We start from the raw sequence: 14,891 nt of genomic DNA, 5'->3' as shown, positions 1-14,891 counted from the left end.
TGAAAAATTCATTTCCTCTTGCACTGGATTTGTGACTATTTCAGCTTTATTTCCCCACTCCACACAGAAGTGAATACTGTCTGGTCCAAGTGATATATCAGAATAGCCAATAACTTGGTAAATTCCCAAAGATGAGGAAGCCCATAATTCATTTACCTGTTCTAATTTAGAAAACCAGAACCAAGTAAATGAGAGGCACACAGACTATCTAATTGCTTTCAATGCACCAGTTTGACCTAAGCCCAATAGCTGCACCAGAAAGAAGCAGACTGAATCTTTGTCTCTCATAACACATGAGAGTGTCTCAATCCAGACAAATGGAAAAAAAAGAGGACTAGAACTGCCTGGCTGCAGTTTTGATCTTACATTCCCTAGGGGAATTTCAACAGTCTGCAGTGAAATGGTTTTCTGATGGAAGATTCCTGACCACCGCTAGGTTAAAGTCTGCTCTTCTCTAACAGACAGACAGCTATGGGCTCTAAGTACCTTTGAAGATCAACAAACTTTATGGCGCTGCTGGAATGCTTGGCATTCACATTTTAAATCTTTCATTTAACTGGGCCATTTAAGCCAGAGAACAAGTAAGCACCAGTCCTGGAATCTAAGAATCCCTATGCTGCTCCCCAAATTATAAGGCCGTATTATTTCTTCCAAACAAAGTCTTGTGCCTTTCACAAGCTTCTCAGACCTACTGGCTGGGTCATTGGGATACCATTTGCTGCTCTTATGCCATTCATGTAGATCAATAGAACTTGTGACACTTTCCGTTTTTCACTGTTTTCAGTAATGGAATCTCCTTTGAGAAAAATTACTTACAGGACTGAGTCCTTTAAAACTGTAACAAAACACTTTTCATTTTATAAAGTACCTTCTTTCACTTCCTGCTTCTGGTCTTGATTTTCCAACTCCAAGTCATCTTGCACTTTTGGTTCCACCATCTCTTCATCATCTTCATCATCTAGAAAGAGAAATAAAGAATTGCGAGATTCTCGTCCTTAAGGGAATGAGAAATAGTGTATCATCTTTACAATTACAATCTGGCAGTAAACACAGGTGGAACAAAGTTCACGTCAAATGGAAATGTCTACATTTATACTCAAAATGTAGTTCTCAGAAACTGCCCCCAGACTGCAAGATAATATATTAACACAGGCCACCTGCCACTGGTGCTTCCTGTGGCAACTTCCCATCTCAGATGTCATCTGAATGTCTCCCTGACCTTGGAGATGACTTCTTGGATGGCATAAGAACAGAGGCAAACATGTTTCAGCCTGGCAGCAATTCCACAGCTAGGACACCTGTTATCCAGACACCTCATTTCCAATTCAATTCTCACCAGATTAATTTGTCTTTTGACCTACAGGAAGGGGTTAAATAGAAGACTGACCTCAGGTCAGATGCCACTAGCAAGCAAACAAGTATGATACAGTTCTGAAAAGTCATCACCATCAACTAGGGGAACACAACAACCAAAAGTGGCATTTGGAGCTTAAAAACCATTCTTGCATTAATATGAATTTAATGAACACTAAAATTTGACACATGTCAGTTACTACTGCCAGATGTTTTAATGACCTTTCCTGACCTATGCAAATGCCTCTCTCCTTTTCCCTCTCTCCCCAAATACACATGTTTTCATTTTATTCAGAAGGGCAAACTGCTCATGCTTTTTCTTTGTGTTCATCTGAAGTTGTAAGTGTTCCGATTGTTAGGATAAAAAAATAATATATTAGACATGAAAAACAGCATTGCATCAAAAAGGCCCAAAAACCTACCTAAACCTCACTATTTGGGTCAACTGTCTTGTTCCCAGCTGGAGCAACATGATTCATTCTTCAATGCCTGGGGCCTGCATACAACACGCATCCATGAAAAGGGTAGGAACACACAGTCTTCCAGATTCAGTGAACTGAAAATAGACCCGGTCCTAAAAATGCGAGCTACCTTAATTAGGAATTAGGATAAACAAATCCTTGGACGATGCATGTATTATTTTTCAAGGACTGTGGAGCAAAGACATACCACCAAGGCACAGCAAACACAAGCAGCACATTGGGGCTGTCCATTGCACGAAAGTGCACATGACCGAGCGCACTCAGTGAAATGTTGCCGTTCCTCTGGGGCCTTCTGGGCAATCTGCATATTACCATACGGTTCCTCATGACATGGCACTTCTCCAGGCACGCTCACTGCTTCTCTGACCTGACAACATGCCCCTTACACTTTGCTGTTGTAGTTAGTGCTTGGCAATTCTAACACTACTGAGTTAACAGTGGGCCTGGAAGCAGGAAGGGGGCAACATGTCATGCTTCTCAAACTGCTCAGCTACTGGCAACTTCTCCTATAAAGGCTGGCTACAATCATTCCTGGCTTCTTATGGAGATGTTGGTGCTGACAGGTTGCTTTCAGCCAACAGTAACACACAGCTGCATTTTGTTTTCAATAGCCTAATAGGCACCATACTATTCCCACCACTCTGCCTACCCCAGAACTCCTCCCAGATGCCCACAGAGTGCTTGTTGCTGGCTGGCATTACAGCCAAGCATGGCTCAACCACATGCTCTAAGGAACTGTCTCAGTATGGACAGATAGGCTTTTCCCTCATGGGAGAAGGAGAAATCTTGGCATACGATCTACCATCACTCTCCCTACTGCTAGTGACTGCAGTGAGGAAAGGAAGGAAAGCTTCTGGCCTTCAAAGAGGGAGGGGAATTAACAGTGTGCTCCCCAGGCAGGCACTGAGAATCGAAGAGGTATTTCCAGTGTTAAAAACACTGCTTATGAATGCTGCCCCTTCATGAGGGATCTGTCAGGCCATAAGAGGAAAGTTACTCTGAAAGGATAGACAGTAGGATATTCTTGATGCCTAACCTTGATGCCTCAGTTGTCAATTACATTACCCTTTATTTGCATTGGAAGAGCTTTTAGGGAGCAACTCAGAACGCATGGAGTAGGGTAAATGCACTGCTCTGCCTGCTGGATGAAAGGCAGATAGCAGCCAACATGGTCAGCAGAGAATGATGATGAGAAAAGTCCACCTTTGAACACATAGGAAGGGTAAAAAAAAGACCCATATCATTGGCTTATAGTGCACAGTGGAGATGGGAACATATGCAACCTCCACCCTGAAGATACTGTTGAGAGGGCAGAGAGACACCCCCAGTTTCAAAGAAGAGATCAAAAGTGGGAGAAGAGAGAGGAATGACCAGAGACAGGAGCAGTAGGAGAGCAAGTTCTTTCCTAACCTCACATACATATGCACCCATAGATCGGACCACAACTGTATATGGACATATGCATAGACACACTTATGGGAGATACATAATGACGCCAACTCCCGCAAGAGTTTTGTGCATCTTGCATTACAAGTTTTTGTTCCCTAGAGCACAAGCTCTCGGAGCCAGCTGTTTGCATATGGATTCATTTTCCATTTTTAACCTATTTCCAACCTGTCTGCTCATGGAGAAGAGTTTAAAAAGGTGAACGGTTTGAGAAAACCTGCAGAAGGCAAACAAAAATAAGCCACTATTTAATTTAAAATATTGTGATTTCTAAGTGGCTTGCCTAGTTTTCAGTGCCTGTCTACGTGTAGAACCTGAGATTTAGCAGCATGTTTTCGGACTGAAGTGAAGCAAATTGATCCCTGTCCCCTAGAAGCCCTTGATCCCCCTGATTTAGGGTCCCAAACTGCTTGTCTGCCCATTGCTATTCCTGCTTCTAAAGCAGTGCAGGAATGGCTGTGGCACAGCTGGAGCAGGAGGTATATTGATACTACAGCACTGGCTAAGGTAGATCTTCTCTGCTTCCCTTCCTTCCCCTTCTGGGAACAATCAAGGCTAAGATTCCCTGGATTTCTCCAGCTCTAATTGGAGCAGGAGAAATAAGTGAAGGTTATTACAACACAAGCCATGCCTTTTTTTTTCTGTGGACACATACATTGATATGTTAGTTTTACTGAGAAGGTAGTACAAGAGCTTGTAGTATATTAGATACAGTTCAGATGTCCTTATTTATTTATGGAGAAATGTATATGCATAGACAGAAGAACTCAGCTAAAAATGATACGCTTGTGAGCCAACTGCTAAAATGTTCACAAATGCCAGAATTTGGATTGCCTGGGCACGATTAGTGCCTTCCCCCTCCCCGTGCAGGCAGGATGACATCATGCTGGAATTTCCTCCCTCTCCAGGCTTGGCCTCAATTTCTGGGTGTGCAGCAAGAGACACCTGGGGCCTGAAACACAGAAGTGCGGAGAGCTAAAGTCAACTGGGCCTGTGCTTGGAGCAGAGAAAGTGCAATGGAAATGCTAAGCACGCTGAAGCTCCCCACTCTTTCCCATCCACCTACTATTAATAGTTGACATTCTGCCATTTTGCCCTTTCTCTCCCTGTGCCTTAGTACTTATACATGAATATAATAATTTCATGAAAACAATAATATTTTCACACTGCACAGAACCATTGCAAAAATACATTCATTAGGATTTGGGGCATATTCAGATGCTGTTGTGGGAGGACCAGAGGAACAAAAGCTTGAAAAATGATTAATGCTTTTTGGTTTCAGATTAACTCTTGGACCACATGCATAAGCATAAGGTCTAAGGCCAAGACAATGAAAGGTGGAGGATAGAAAGAAGAAAGGTTAAAAACTGGCTGCCTATTGGCTGGCTGAAGCAAGAATCAGTGAGGAAAAAAGGAAAGGTTATCATGTAATTAAAACTATACCATCATGCATATTCAAAAGAGCTAATTAAGGATGCCCAGGAAATCTGCATTCTGGAACATGCAATTCTGCTTGGATTTGCAACCTGAATGTTTATTTGCCATAGTCCTTTTGGGTATTCTGCATTATTTATTTTTGATGAGTGCACACTTGCACATGTTCATAATATAGCCATGACTTATGGTTGTATGTTTGTATGTTTGACTGTGCACATACAGGTAAGTTAGAAAATAATGGGAATGCTTCAGCATCCATCTTCCTGTATTTTATGTAACAAAAGAAAGATAACATTAATTGCACACTTACTTACTGAAAAATCTATGAAAGTCTACATGGTATTTTTTTCCCCATATGCCTACTCAAGCTGGAGATGGCAGAGCTGTAATCGTGAGGGAGATTAAGGCAGTTCTGTAATTCCTGAACACAAATTGCTTTCCCCCATTTAAGAGGATATCTAACACTGAGAAGTTTAGAGAAATAACTTTTTAGCTGCTTACATAGCAGTCCTGAGAGTCTTGTAGTCTCACTCTTGCAAACACGGAGTCGCTGCTACCACCAGCAGTGCTACACCCTGTTCGGAAGATCTAAATCAGAAGCCAAATGTCTATTAAATGAACCACATTAAAAAGAGCCAGTAATGAAGAAGTGTATAGCTGCAGTGTTACCCTTATCCTTTGCAGATCTCAAAGGAACTTGCAAGGAGGCCACTTCTTACAGAAGCTCATGCAGGGACCCACTCACTGCAGAGCTCTCAACAGGGATAGAGGGTTGACTTCGGAGTTTCAGTTTAGTGATCTGCCCACCTGGCCACTCTGCCTTTCACTGCAAATAAATCCTCCATCTGCGGAAATGACCTTTAAATGCTTAGGTTAAACATGATGCTGAAGTTGCTGGAGCCATGCACAGGATCAGTATAGATTTGCATGACTGGTCCAAACCGTTTCTTCCTAACTCAGAGCCTGATGACTTTGTGAACTGTAAGAGGTGGCCAATTAGTCCTGATTGATAGTGCTTTGTTTAACATGACCAAGTAAAAGCACAGCAACTGTTCTCAGCTTGCATTTGGCTTTGAAGAGTCTGGATTTTGTTCCAGACCAGAAGAAGGTCTTATGTGTCCAAAAGTTTGCCTGTTTTTTCCTACTATAGAAGTCGCTCTATTAAAACAGTAAGGCTTCTCTCCCTACAAACCTATCTTTGTTTAAACTGTGCATAAACTACAAATTTTCGAATGCTGCCCAACTATTAGCTCCAGTGAGCCTGCTCTATGTCTGGCCTTTGCCTTGGCCTCCACATGGAGGGATCACCGTTTTACAATCATAATACATGGAGGGGAGAACCTTGCAAGCATTCAGCCAGCCCTCTGGCACCTGCAGAGGAAATGTCCGTGTGTTGAATTGCACTGAATGTCTACATGGTGCACAAAATTATAGATGATCTCAAAAAGTCAGACCCCACATTTTTAGATGGCTGGACTATTTATTATCTGCTTGGACTTTCCAGGTTTTTAAATTGCTGTATTTATTTATTTATTTTACAGCATAAAAAAACAGACACACTGACAACAAAATAGAAGACAATATTCTTGGTTCAGATAATTTTAATGCCGTCCGTTTGAGCAAAACTGAATTACATCTGAGAAGACTGCACAGGACAGTGGCTTAGGTTGTTAGTTCTTGCATACTGCTGGCTTGTTGAGCCAAGCCTGATTTTCAGATTTCCAGATCTAGGCAGGTAAGCACTGTTAGTAAACTCTTTGAGTTTACTAAATAACAAATTTATTTGGAGGATTTATGAAACACAGGCCTCTGCTCTGCTAATATATGTGCCACCAGTTCAACAGCAGGCCCCATGTTATGCATTCCTATTGGTTTGAGGATTTACACCTCCTCAGACCTGCACCTTGGACACCCACTAAGAAGGTCCAGCTTCTGTGTATTGTTTTAAGTATTGACAGCTATAATGAATTAGACTGACAGCTCTGCTTTTAACTCTGGGTAGGTACAAACAACCTCTTTATTAATTATGTATCTTTAAAATAGAAATTTAATTGTCATCCACATTATATATTTTGTGTGAGTTGCTGATGTATGAGAAGCTAGTGGCTTATTGCATGGGTTTTGTATCAGCTAGCTTATTGTATGGGTTTTGTATCAGCATCTACATTCCTTCAGTGCATGAGCTGCATTTAACAAAACCAAGTAGCTTCACAAGAAGCAGACTCAATATTTGCAACTGTGAAAGTCCAGCAACTGTTGCACCACTTCTCTACATATAACTGTTCATTTTGCTGTTTCTGATATGAATGAATTACAAACTAAGCAAGCATCTGATTTTATATCAACATAAGCCTTTATTTCAAACAAGTTAAATACTGCTGGTATTATCCTCGGAAAGAGTTAAAACATTATCTTTCCTTTTTGAGTACCTTCTTTCAACCACTAGCAAAATATGCAAAAAGCAAAGAAACACGTACTTTTTCAACTAGGACTGCTTGACATTTTGCATTTTTGAAAATCTATGATTTGCAATCTGGCTGAATGACCTAATTTTCATATAATGAATTTTTTTGAAATATGTCCAGTTTTTCACTTTCATCTTTTGACTGCCCTTTGAAGCAAGAAGAGAATTAATTCATCAGTGGATTTTGTTTGCAGAGTGGGATGTGAGACTGGACATGCACTGGGCACATGTTAGTCATCCCAGATGGAAATATTCTTGCATGCAGGCTCTTCTTGGCAATAGGCAGCTGCCTCCTAAAATGCGTTCCAGTTAGCCAAAGCAAGGAAGACTGCTTGCTGCTGAATACTTAGAAAAACAAAGGTGAACAGATCTTGGCTTAAGTTCCGTGCAAAGGGCAACAAATTCCAGATTAGACTTTTATGTAAGTCTGAGCTTGCAAGCATATTTGTGTCTAAGTAACATGTGCATGCAAGGTATCTCTGCTCCCTTCCCAGAAAGATAACTTGAATGTGTGTTGCAGGGACAGAGCAACATTAAAAAGATCCAAAGCATCCTCTTAGAGCCCCACATCCCTGACACAATACACTATTATCAGCACTATCAGTTCATATATTGTCTATATGAACTTGTAAGAAGGAGCCATGCTTTCTAATGGCATGAAGTTCACGATAGCTAAAGAAAACAGAAGGGAAAGAAAGGGCAAAATAAGATGAAAGAATGTCTGGTACTATTATATGGTCACAGCATCTAAAGGACTTGAAGTCTGTCACATTCTTCCTTCACTTTCCTTCTATGCCTTTTCCAATGCCATAAATAAATGGTCTATATTTTCTTTGAATGCAGTTCTGTAAGTTCTGCAAGAAGAAATCACAGCACTGCAAGAGGACTAGCTAGCATCTTCAAACTCCCTTTTTTATCTTGAAACATGTGAAGTTTCACATGTTGTTAAAATATAGGCTGTGTAAATCAAATTGCTTTTTCCAGCCTCAAGTATATGCTCTGAATCTTCTGAATCATAAAACAAATTTGATAATGTTTATTTATATATAATTTATATATCACTTCAAGCATGCAAATTCTGGGATATCCTGGAATTAATATATTTAGCCTAGCATCTTTGAAAATGAGCAGGCTAGTGATATTAAACCAGTTTTACAAGTAGGACCAAAAAACAAAATCATAAGTTTTCTTCTTATTTCTTGAAAAATTAAACACTATATCTGCCACAACCTAAAACAATTTTCTGATCCCACTCCTTGTTCTACGATGCAAGTTTTACCCACTGTCCCACAAGGAAAAGGTGATACTGCTGGGCATTACAGCCAGATCCCTAGAGTCCTTCTGTTAGGCTTCAGCTATCCTTGTACTAGTGCAAGGAAGGAAATCCACATTTCACACAGAGAAATGTAGTTCTGTAGTTCTGTATAGAACTACAGAAACACTGTAGCCTGAATGACTGAGAGGAGCCATTTAGTTCAGAAAATATATATAGGCCATGTCTGCACTATCACCACTTAAAAATTTATCCTGAAATTTACTACACTTCCCTCTTAGAATAAGTACCTCATAAGTAATTTTTATTCAACCTTTCTTTGTATAGCTCTCTATAACAACTACTGCATTGAATTACTCCTGCTCAGGGCATTCTCAGGTCTTCTGGTATATGATTTCTCATAACCATCTCCTGATCTAGTGTTTCAACGCTCAGCTCTTGTTCCTATGCGTCTTTCTGACTGGTGTTTGCAGTCGGACTTCTTTTTGGTACATTATGAAGACAGATCTTATTTTTCCATTTTGTGACAAATGATAGACTATCACAGCCAAATGGCAAGTAAATGTCACAAAAAAAGAAGTTGTTTGTTTTGCTGTAGCATTTCACAAAACTCCATATTAAAATATCCAAATCTCTTCACAGTCCTGATTACAAGACCTTGCACTGGTTCAACTATTAGAATCAATGCCTCAGAATATAATCATTTCTTTACTAATTAAAATGGAAAGTTGCCTTTGATTCTTAAGGGAAGCATTTGCCTAACCCAAGAAACTGATTTTCCAGTTACTTGGCCTGAGCACAGTTTTCAGTTGTGGTAAGAGTCTCAGAATTCAAAGTGTCCCTTGTTTTTAGTTTCTGGTCGGTCTAGACCAGACAAGGATTTTTCTCTCCTCTTTTGGACTGTTGCAACATCACATTGGTTGAAAGCATTTTTCAATCCCCAGAGAGCTAAACTGCAGAGAACCCTACTGGAGTCATCATCTCTTTCCGCTGATTCCCTTTTCTCCTCTTCCTCCCTCCCCAAAGCTCATGTTCAATTCTATTGTGTTTGAAAATATTCCAACTGGAAGATGCAGCACAGAAATAAAAGCGCAGAAGTTTCCTTTTCTTGGTCACGGTTGGACCTTCAAATAAGAATGGCAACATGAATTAATGGTAGAATAGCAGAACCCTTACGGAGGCATTTGCAGACCTCCAGCTCTGAAACCAAACAGCCTAAGTTTAAAATATCCTGCTGTAGCATAACTCTGATGATAGCGTTGAGAAAGAGAGGGGTAGGGAGCCTTTGTTTCCCTGAAAGATGGGGTTGCTAAGTCACACGGATTTCCAGAAGCTCTGAAACCTATAAGAGGTGATACCAGCTCTCCTGCGCCAGTGAGGAAATCACCTAGTGCCGGCAGCTCTTGCCTTGGGAGAGGGCACCAAGACACATGGCACATTTATTGGGCTGGGCCTCTTAAAGTCATTTTTAAACATTCAGATCATGTAATAGTGTTAAATCACAAAAGCCTAAGTGTGTTAATGAGAAACAGCCCCCCAGGCCTATGGCACTAACAGCAGTTGTAAAACAAAAGCTGCTTTCACTTTACACACGCATGCATTCATGATATATTGACATTATACAGCGCTCAGCTAGGAAGCCAGGCCCTCACCTAGGCAAGAGGAATTGAGGCTACCTTCTGGGGTGAAGAAAGTCTGTGGAGTTTTCCCTGCAGACTTGCAAGGGCCAGGACTTCCCTCAGTCCAGCCACAAGTGCCACTACAGGGCACAGGGCACGTGTGCCGTTCTCCACGGTGCTTTTGCCTGAGCAGCGTTATGAAAGGTTGCCACTGTGGAATAAAATCATTCTCCACTTCCGAGCCATGTGCCTGTCAGTGCAGTCACACTAATGAGCTTTAGGTCAAGTTCTGCAGCCCTAACCCTTCCATCAGGCAAAGAGCAAGAGCCCTTTGACTGGGTGGCCTCTACGAGTTTGTCTCTTCTTTGCCTTTTCATATATGAAGTATCACTTCAGCTGAAGACCCTGAAATTAGCTTTATGACCACAGAGATGTTTGCATGACCACATTTTAACTTTTAACTCCATCTCTTACACAATTCTCGCTCTCTCTGCTCTGTGGCACTTTATGAATAAAAATCAATACATAAAACCACACATCGACTTCTGTAACTGAAATATCTGAGAACACAAGTCTCTACACTTATACACAAACCTCAACAGAGAGAAACAGAGACAAGGCTGCTGATGTATTTCTAGGATAATTGGGAGGAAAAAAAAGCTATATTCATACACAATTACCACAGCAAGTACACAGAACCTCCCTCTCTTTGTCTCCCTGACACACACACGCGTACACTGTGCTCAGCACTTTAAAAAGAACCATTAGTCATTTTGCAAATGTATTTTGCATGAGCTAAGGTTCATTTTAACATTTGCCTTAAAAAAAAGGCAGTCAAAAAAAGAAGCATTTTATTAAAAAATAAACTACAGAAGAGCAGCTGGGTCAGGGCCCTGTGAGTATGGGCTTATTACAGAGGCACTGAACAGACCCCAAGTAATTCTGCTTCCCACTGACGCCACTTCACCTTAGTCACTGCTGCTTGCCTTGATTTGCATCAGTGTGTGTGAAAAAGGAATTCCCTCGGACAGCTTGGAACTTGCCGTATTTTAATTTCAGTAGGTTTGCCTTACTGTGCTGGAAGAGTAGAGGCTTCCTCTTCTAAGGCCTCATTTTCAGGGATATCAAGGTCCATTAGTGGTCACAATACACAGCTGGTCTCCCCAAACCACTTGTTGCAACCTGCCTGTTGAGCACGCTGCTCTCTGCTCTGCTGCCCCGCACCATCGGCCTCACTGCCCTCCTCCTCCTCCCTGACTGTGGTCTTCCTCGCCTGGGAGCTGCCCCTCACCCTGCAGCAGGAGGCTCCAGCTCTGCAGGGGCTGCCCTGGGCAGCAGGAAGGCCTCTTGCTTCCTCCTGGCCCCTCTCCAGCCTCCCTGGCGTCAGCCTTGCTGGAGCAGACAGCAAAAATCCCCAACTTGCGAGGCAGCGGTTTGTGCGTGCAGAGAGCCATTCCCACCTGCAGATACCTGTCTGACAGCGAAATATCCTTGAATTTGAATGCTTAAGTGAAGGACTGTTTGCAGCTCTGTTTCTAAGGCACTTAAAAAAATCCAGAAAAAAACACATCCTCCCCACTTGAAGTTCCCAATTTTTATGATTAAAGAAAAACCGCTAACAACTGTTTATCCACTGCTGCTCTGAGCATCCAGGTGCATTAGTCTGTACATTGCTTAAACTTAACCAGATTTAGTCATCTCAGATGATCTGAGTGGACAGACAACCCTGCATTTTGGATTTTACAAGATTAAACCATACCATGATTGGTTACTGGAATCTACTGCTTCTTTACCATTTCATAGTTCAAATAAATCCAGAGTATCCTTCCTGTGGCCACTTTATATCTCTCACACTTGGGGAAATGGATGCTTTGAAGTACCGTACAATAGGCTGCCTGTAAAGCAAAATCCTCCCTTTTTTCCTGAAATGCTATAAACAGCCTTGCTTCAGACAGCTTTGAGGCTACAGACAAGGCTGTTAAATCAAGACAACCACATGAAAATGGTGATAACTAAAAATACACAGGATTATGCTGCTTCGTAGTCTTTCACTTGAAGAGGGAGGCATCTTTGCATAGACTTTTTTTTCTGTTTTTTCATAAAAAACAGAAGCAGCAACTTGCTGGATTCAGCTCCTTTGTCCCCTCAGCTGCAGCACGGCTCCCAGCTGCCGAGTTTACACGTGTTAACACGGAATCCTCCAGCCGGCCAGCAATGAGCCTGTCACTCGGATCTGAGGAAACGCCATGTGCACACTCGCCAATGTGTTCACTGAAAGTAAAGCATTTTGCTGAGATAATTCAAAGCACATTGTATATCATGAGTTGACTCCTCTAGATAGAGCAGATCAGGAAAAAGAAAAAAAAGAAAAGAAAAAGCAGACATATTCACAGAATCACAGAAAGGTTGGACGGGACCTGTAGAGATGATTTAGTCCAACCTCCCTGCTCCAGCAGGGACACCTAGAGCACGGGGCACAGGGTGGCATCCAGGCGGGTTTGGAAGATCTCCAGAGAAGGAGACTCCACAACCTCTCTGGGCAGCCTGTTCCAGGGCTCTGTCACCCTCACAGGAAATAAGTTCTTCCTCATATTCAGATGGACCTTCCTATGCTTCAGTCTGTGCGAGTTGCTTCTCATCCTATCACTGGGCACCACTAAGAAGAGCCTGGCTCCATCCTCTTGATACTCCCTCTTCAGATACTTATACACATTATTAAGATCCCCCCAGTCTTCTCTTCTTCAGGCTGGAGTCCCAACTCGCTCAGCCTTCCCTCACATGAGAAAAAGTGTTGCTCTGTAAAATCTTTATTTTTTGCAAAATGGTGGTATTACTTTGTGGAGAGGAGGAGACCAAGGTAAAAAAAAAAAAAAAAAAAAAAAGAGGGAGAGGTAATTGTAGCAAGACCAAAACAGACTATTTTGATATTTTCTACATGGATTTTTTCCATTGAACAGCACTTCTTATATTTTTTACCTCTTTAAAAAAATGACACACACAAAGAAAGTGTTGACTGACCAGATTGGAAAATAATAAGGAAAAATTTTATTTAAAGTCAAATATTTTGAAATTTCCAAACACTGCCTGAATTCCATCTGGGAGTGACTTTAATTCTGTCACTTCCTAAGTGATACATTTTTAGCTGAGTGAGTGTTTTTAAATCTGATATTAAAGAAATACAGAAGTACAGATTGGGGGAATGCATGTCTTTCATCGCAGTAGTGACAAGATCTCTCTTCCTGTGATGTGAGATTCCCTAGCCTACAACTACAGGTTATTCATTTCTTTTTGATAGAGTAAACTTGAAGTTATTCTTCCAGTTCTAAGTGCCTGAAGGCAAAATTCACATCCATGCCCTGCAAGAAGGCAAGAGGCAGATGACAAATCTACTCAGAGCACATTTGACACTCAGTCCAATATGCAAGCCAGTGACAAATTTAGGAGTAAATGTGCAAAGAGGCACTTATCATTCACATTTGAAATATAATCTGCCATCTTATTTATTTATTTACTTTTTGCATGCAGAGCTCCAGATGAATAGGACATTATGGAGTCAGCAAAGTACCATCAGGCTCAAATCTCTTCTTATGGCTCTTGCATGGAGAAGGGAGAACCGCCTAAGCAAGTCTGACGAGGTTCTCTGAAACCACTGTCTTAGGCGCCTGTACTCTTATATAGTTCAATAGAAAAGGAAAAAAAATCACCACAACAGAGGTGTTTTCTTTGGGGGTAGGCATTGGGGATTGTGCTAAATTTAGCAGCCACAGCAGAACAACTAGAAACTGTAAGCCTTCCACCACATTAATGAAACTTCATTCAAAAGGTGGAGTGTAATGTTCTTTGGGATGGATAATTCACATAAGCTGTGTGATTCAAACATTCATGTCTCCACACTAGCTCCACACCACCTCAGGATTTATGTTTTATTTCAGTTTTCATCGGACTGCTCATGAATGACCAACGACAAAAGCGCATGTGTGCATTTTTCTCTTTCACAGGTCCCAGTTAATGAGGACTCCGTTGCATTAAGAGAGTCAAGACTGTCTCTGGCAAAATGTGTTGAACTAAGGTGTTTGTGCCTGCATAAAATTAAGCCACAAGTAAAGCACTCATTTCTGACAGCAGATTTATAATAGGAAAATCCCAGCAGGAATGAAGAGTTAGAAACCCCAGTTGTAGCCTTTTTCATAAACTTCACCTTGATTTAGTATCTCAAACAAGTAGCAGGAAAGGCTAACAGCAGAGGTAATCCTATCATCTTTTCTCCTAGCAGCACCATTCCATTTTTTTGACTTCCTCATGCTGCTAACATGAATTCAAATCATCTGTGTTTAAAATTAAGCGCAGTGATTGACAGATCTTTGTAGTCTCAGTCCATACTGAAGATTATTCTAGATACCTATCAGTTATTACTACAAGCCCTGTATGATATTCAATACCTACAGGGAAAATTGTTTTTAACAGTGTAATGTCTGATCTATTTTGAAAGCTATTTTAAAATAAGAAACTAACTATAACCAGGTGGCTAAAATCCAAGCAGGTTTTTTATGGGTTGATTTTTGGGGAGAGAAGGTGGAAGATAACAGCAGAACTGTTATACTGCAGTGACAACCATGATTCACTGCAAAACACAGACAGCAAAGAAGCATCTTGTTTTGATTCCATGACATCAATGTTGTAAAAACATGTATTACAGTAACATAAGATAAAGGAAAGGTTAGAGGTTTGCTCCTGGCTCTTAATACAAGTTGTTAAAAGCATGTACCACTATGAACTAATTACTTGCTTTCATGAATGCTTGTCACTTCAAAGCTCAC

At 41.2% G+C, this 14,891-nt stretch overlaps 1 protein-coding gene across 6 annotated transcripts in view; it reads right to left on the bottom strand.

The window, feature by feature from the left end:
* Positions 1–14,891, bottom strand: part of DYNC1I1 (dynein cytoplasmic 1 intermediate chain 1) — a 170,419-nt gene that overhangs the window by 83,306 nt on the left and 72,222 nt on the right. For all 6 annotated transcript variants that reach the window (XM_088533467.1, XM_088533469.1, XM_088533468.1 and 3 more), the window contains one exon: positions 869–958. In XM_088533467.1, coding sequence (XP_088389593.1) covers positions 869–958 — 90 coding nt within the window. The remainder of the gene's footprint in view (positions 1–868; positions 959–14,891) is intronic.

This window comes from Tinamus guttatus, unplaced genomic scaffold (assembly GCF_059628265.1).
Source record: "Tinamus guttatus ecotype Peru unplaced genomic scaffold, ASM5962826v1 Tinamus_guttatus_pri_ptg000503l, whole genome shotgun sequence".
Lineage (NCBI taxonomy): Eukaryota > Metazoa > Chordata > Aves > Tinamiformes > Tinamidae > Tinamus > Tinamus guttatus.
The sequence above is the reverse complement of the archived record's forward strand: the minus strand, read 5'-3'. Positions and strand labels throughout refer to the sequence as shown.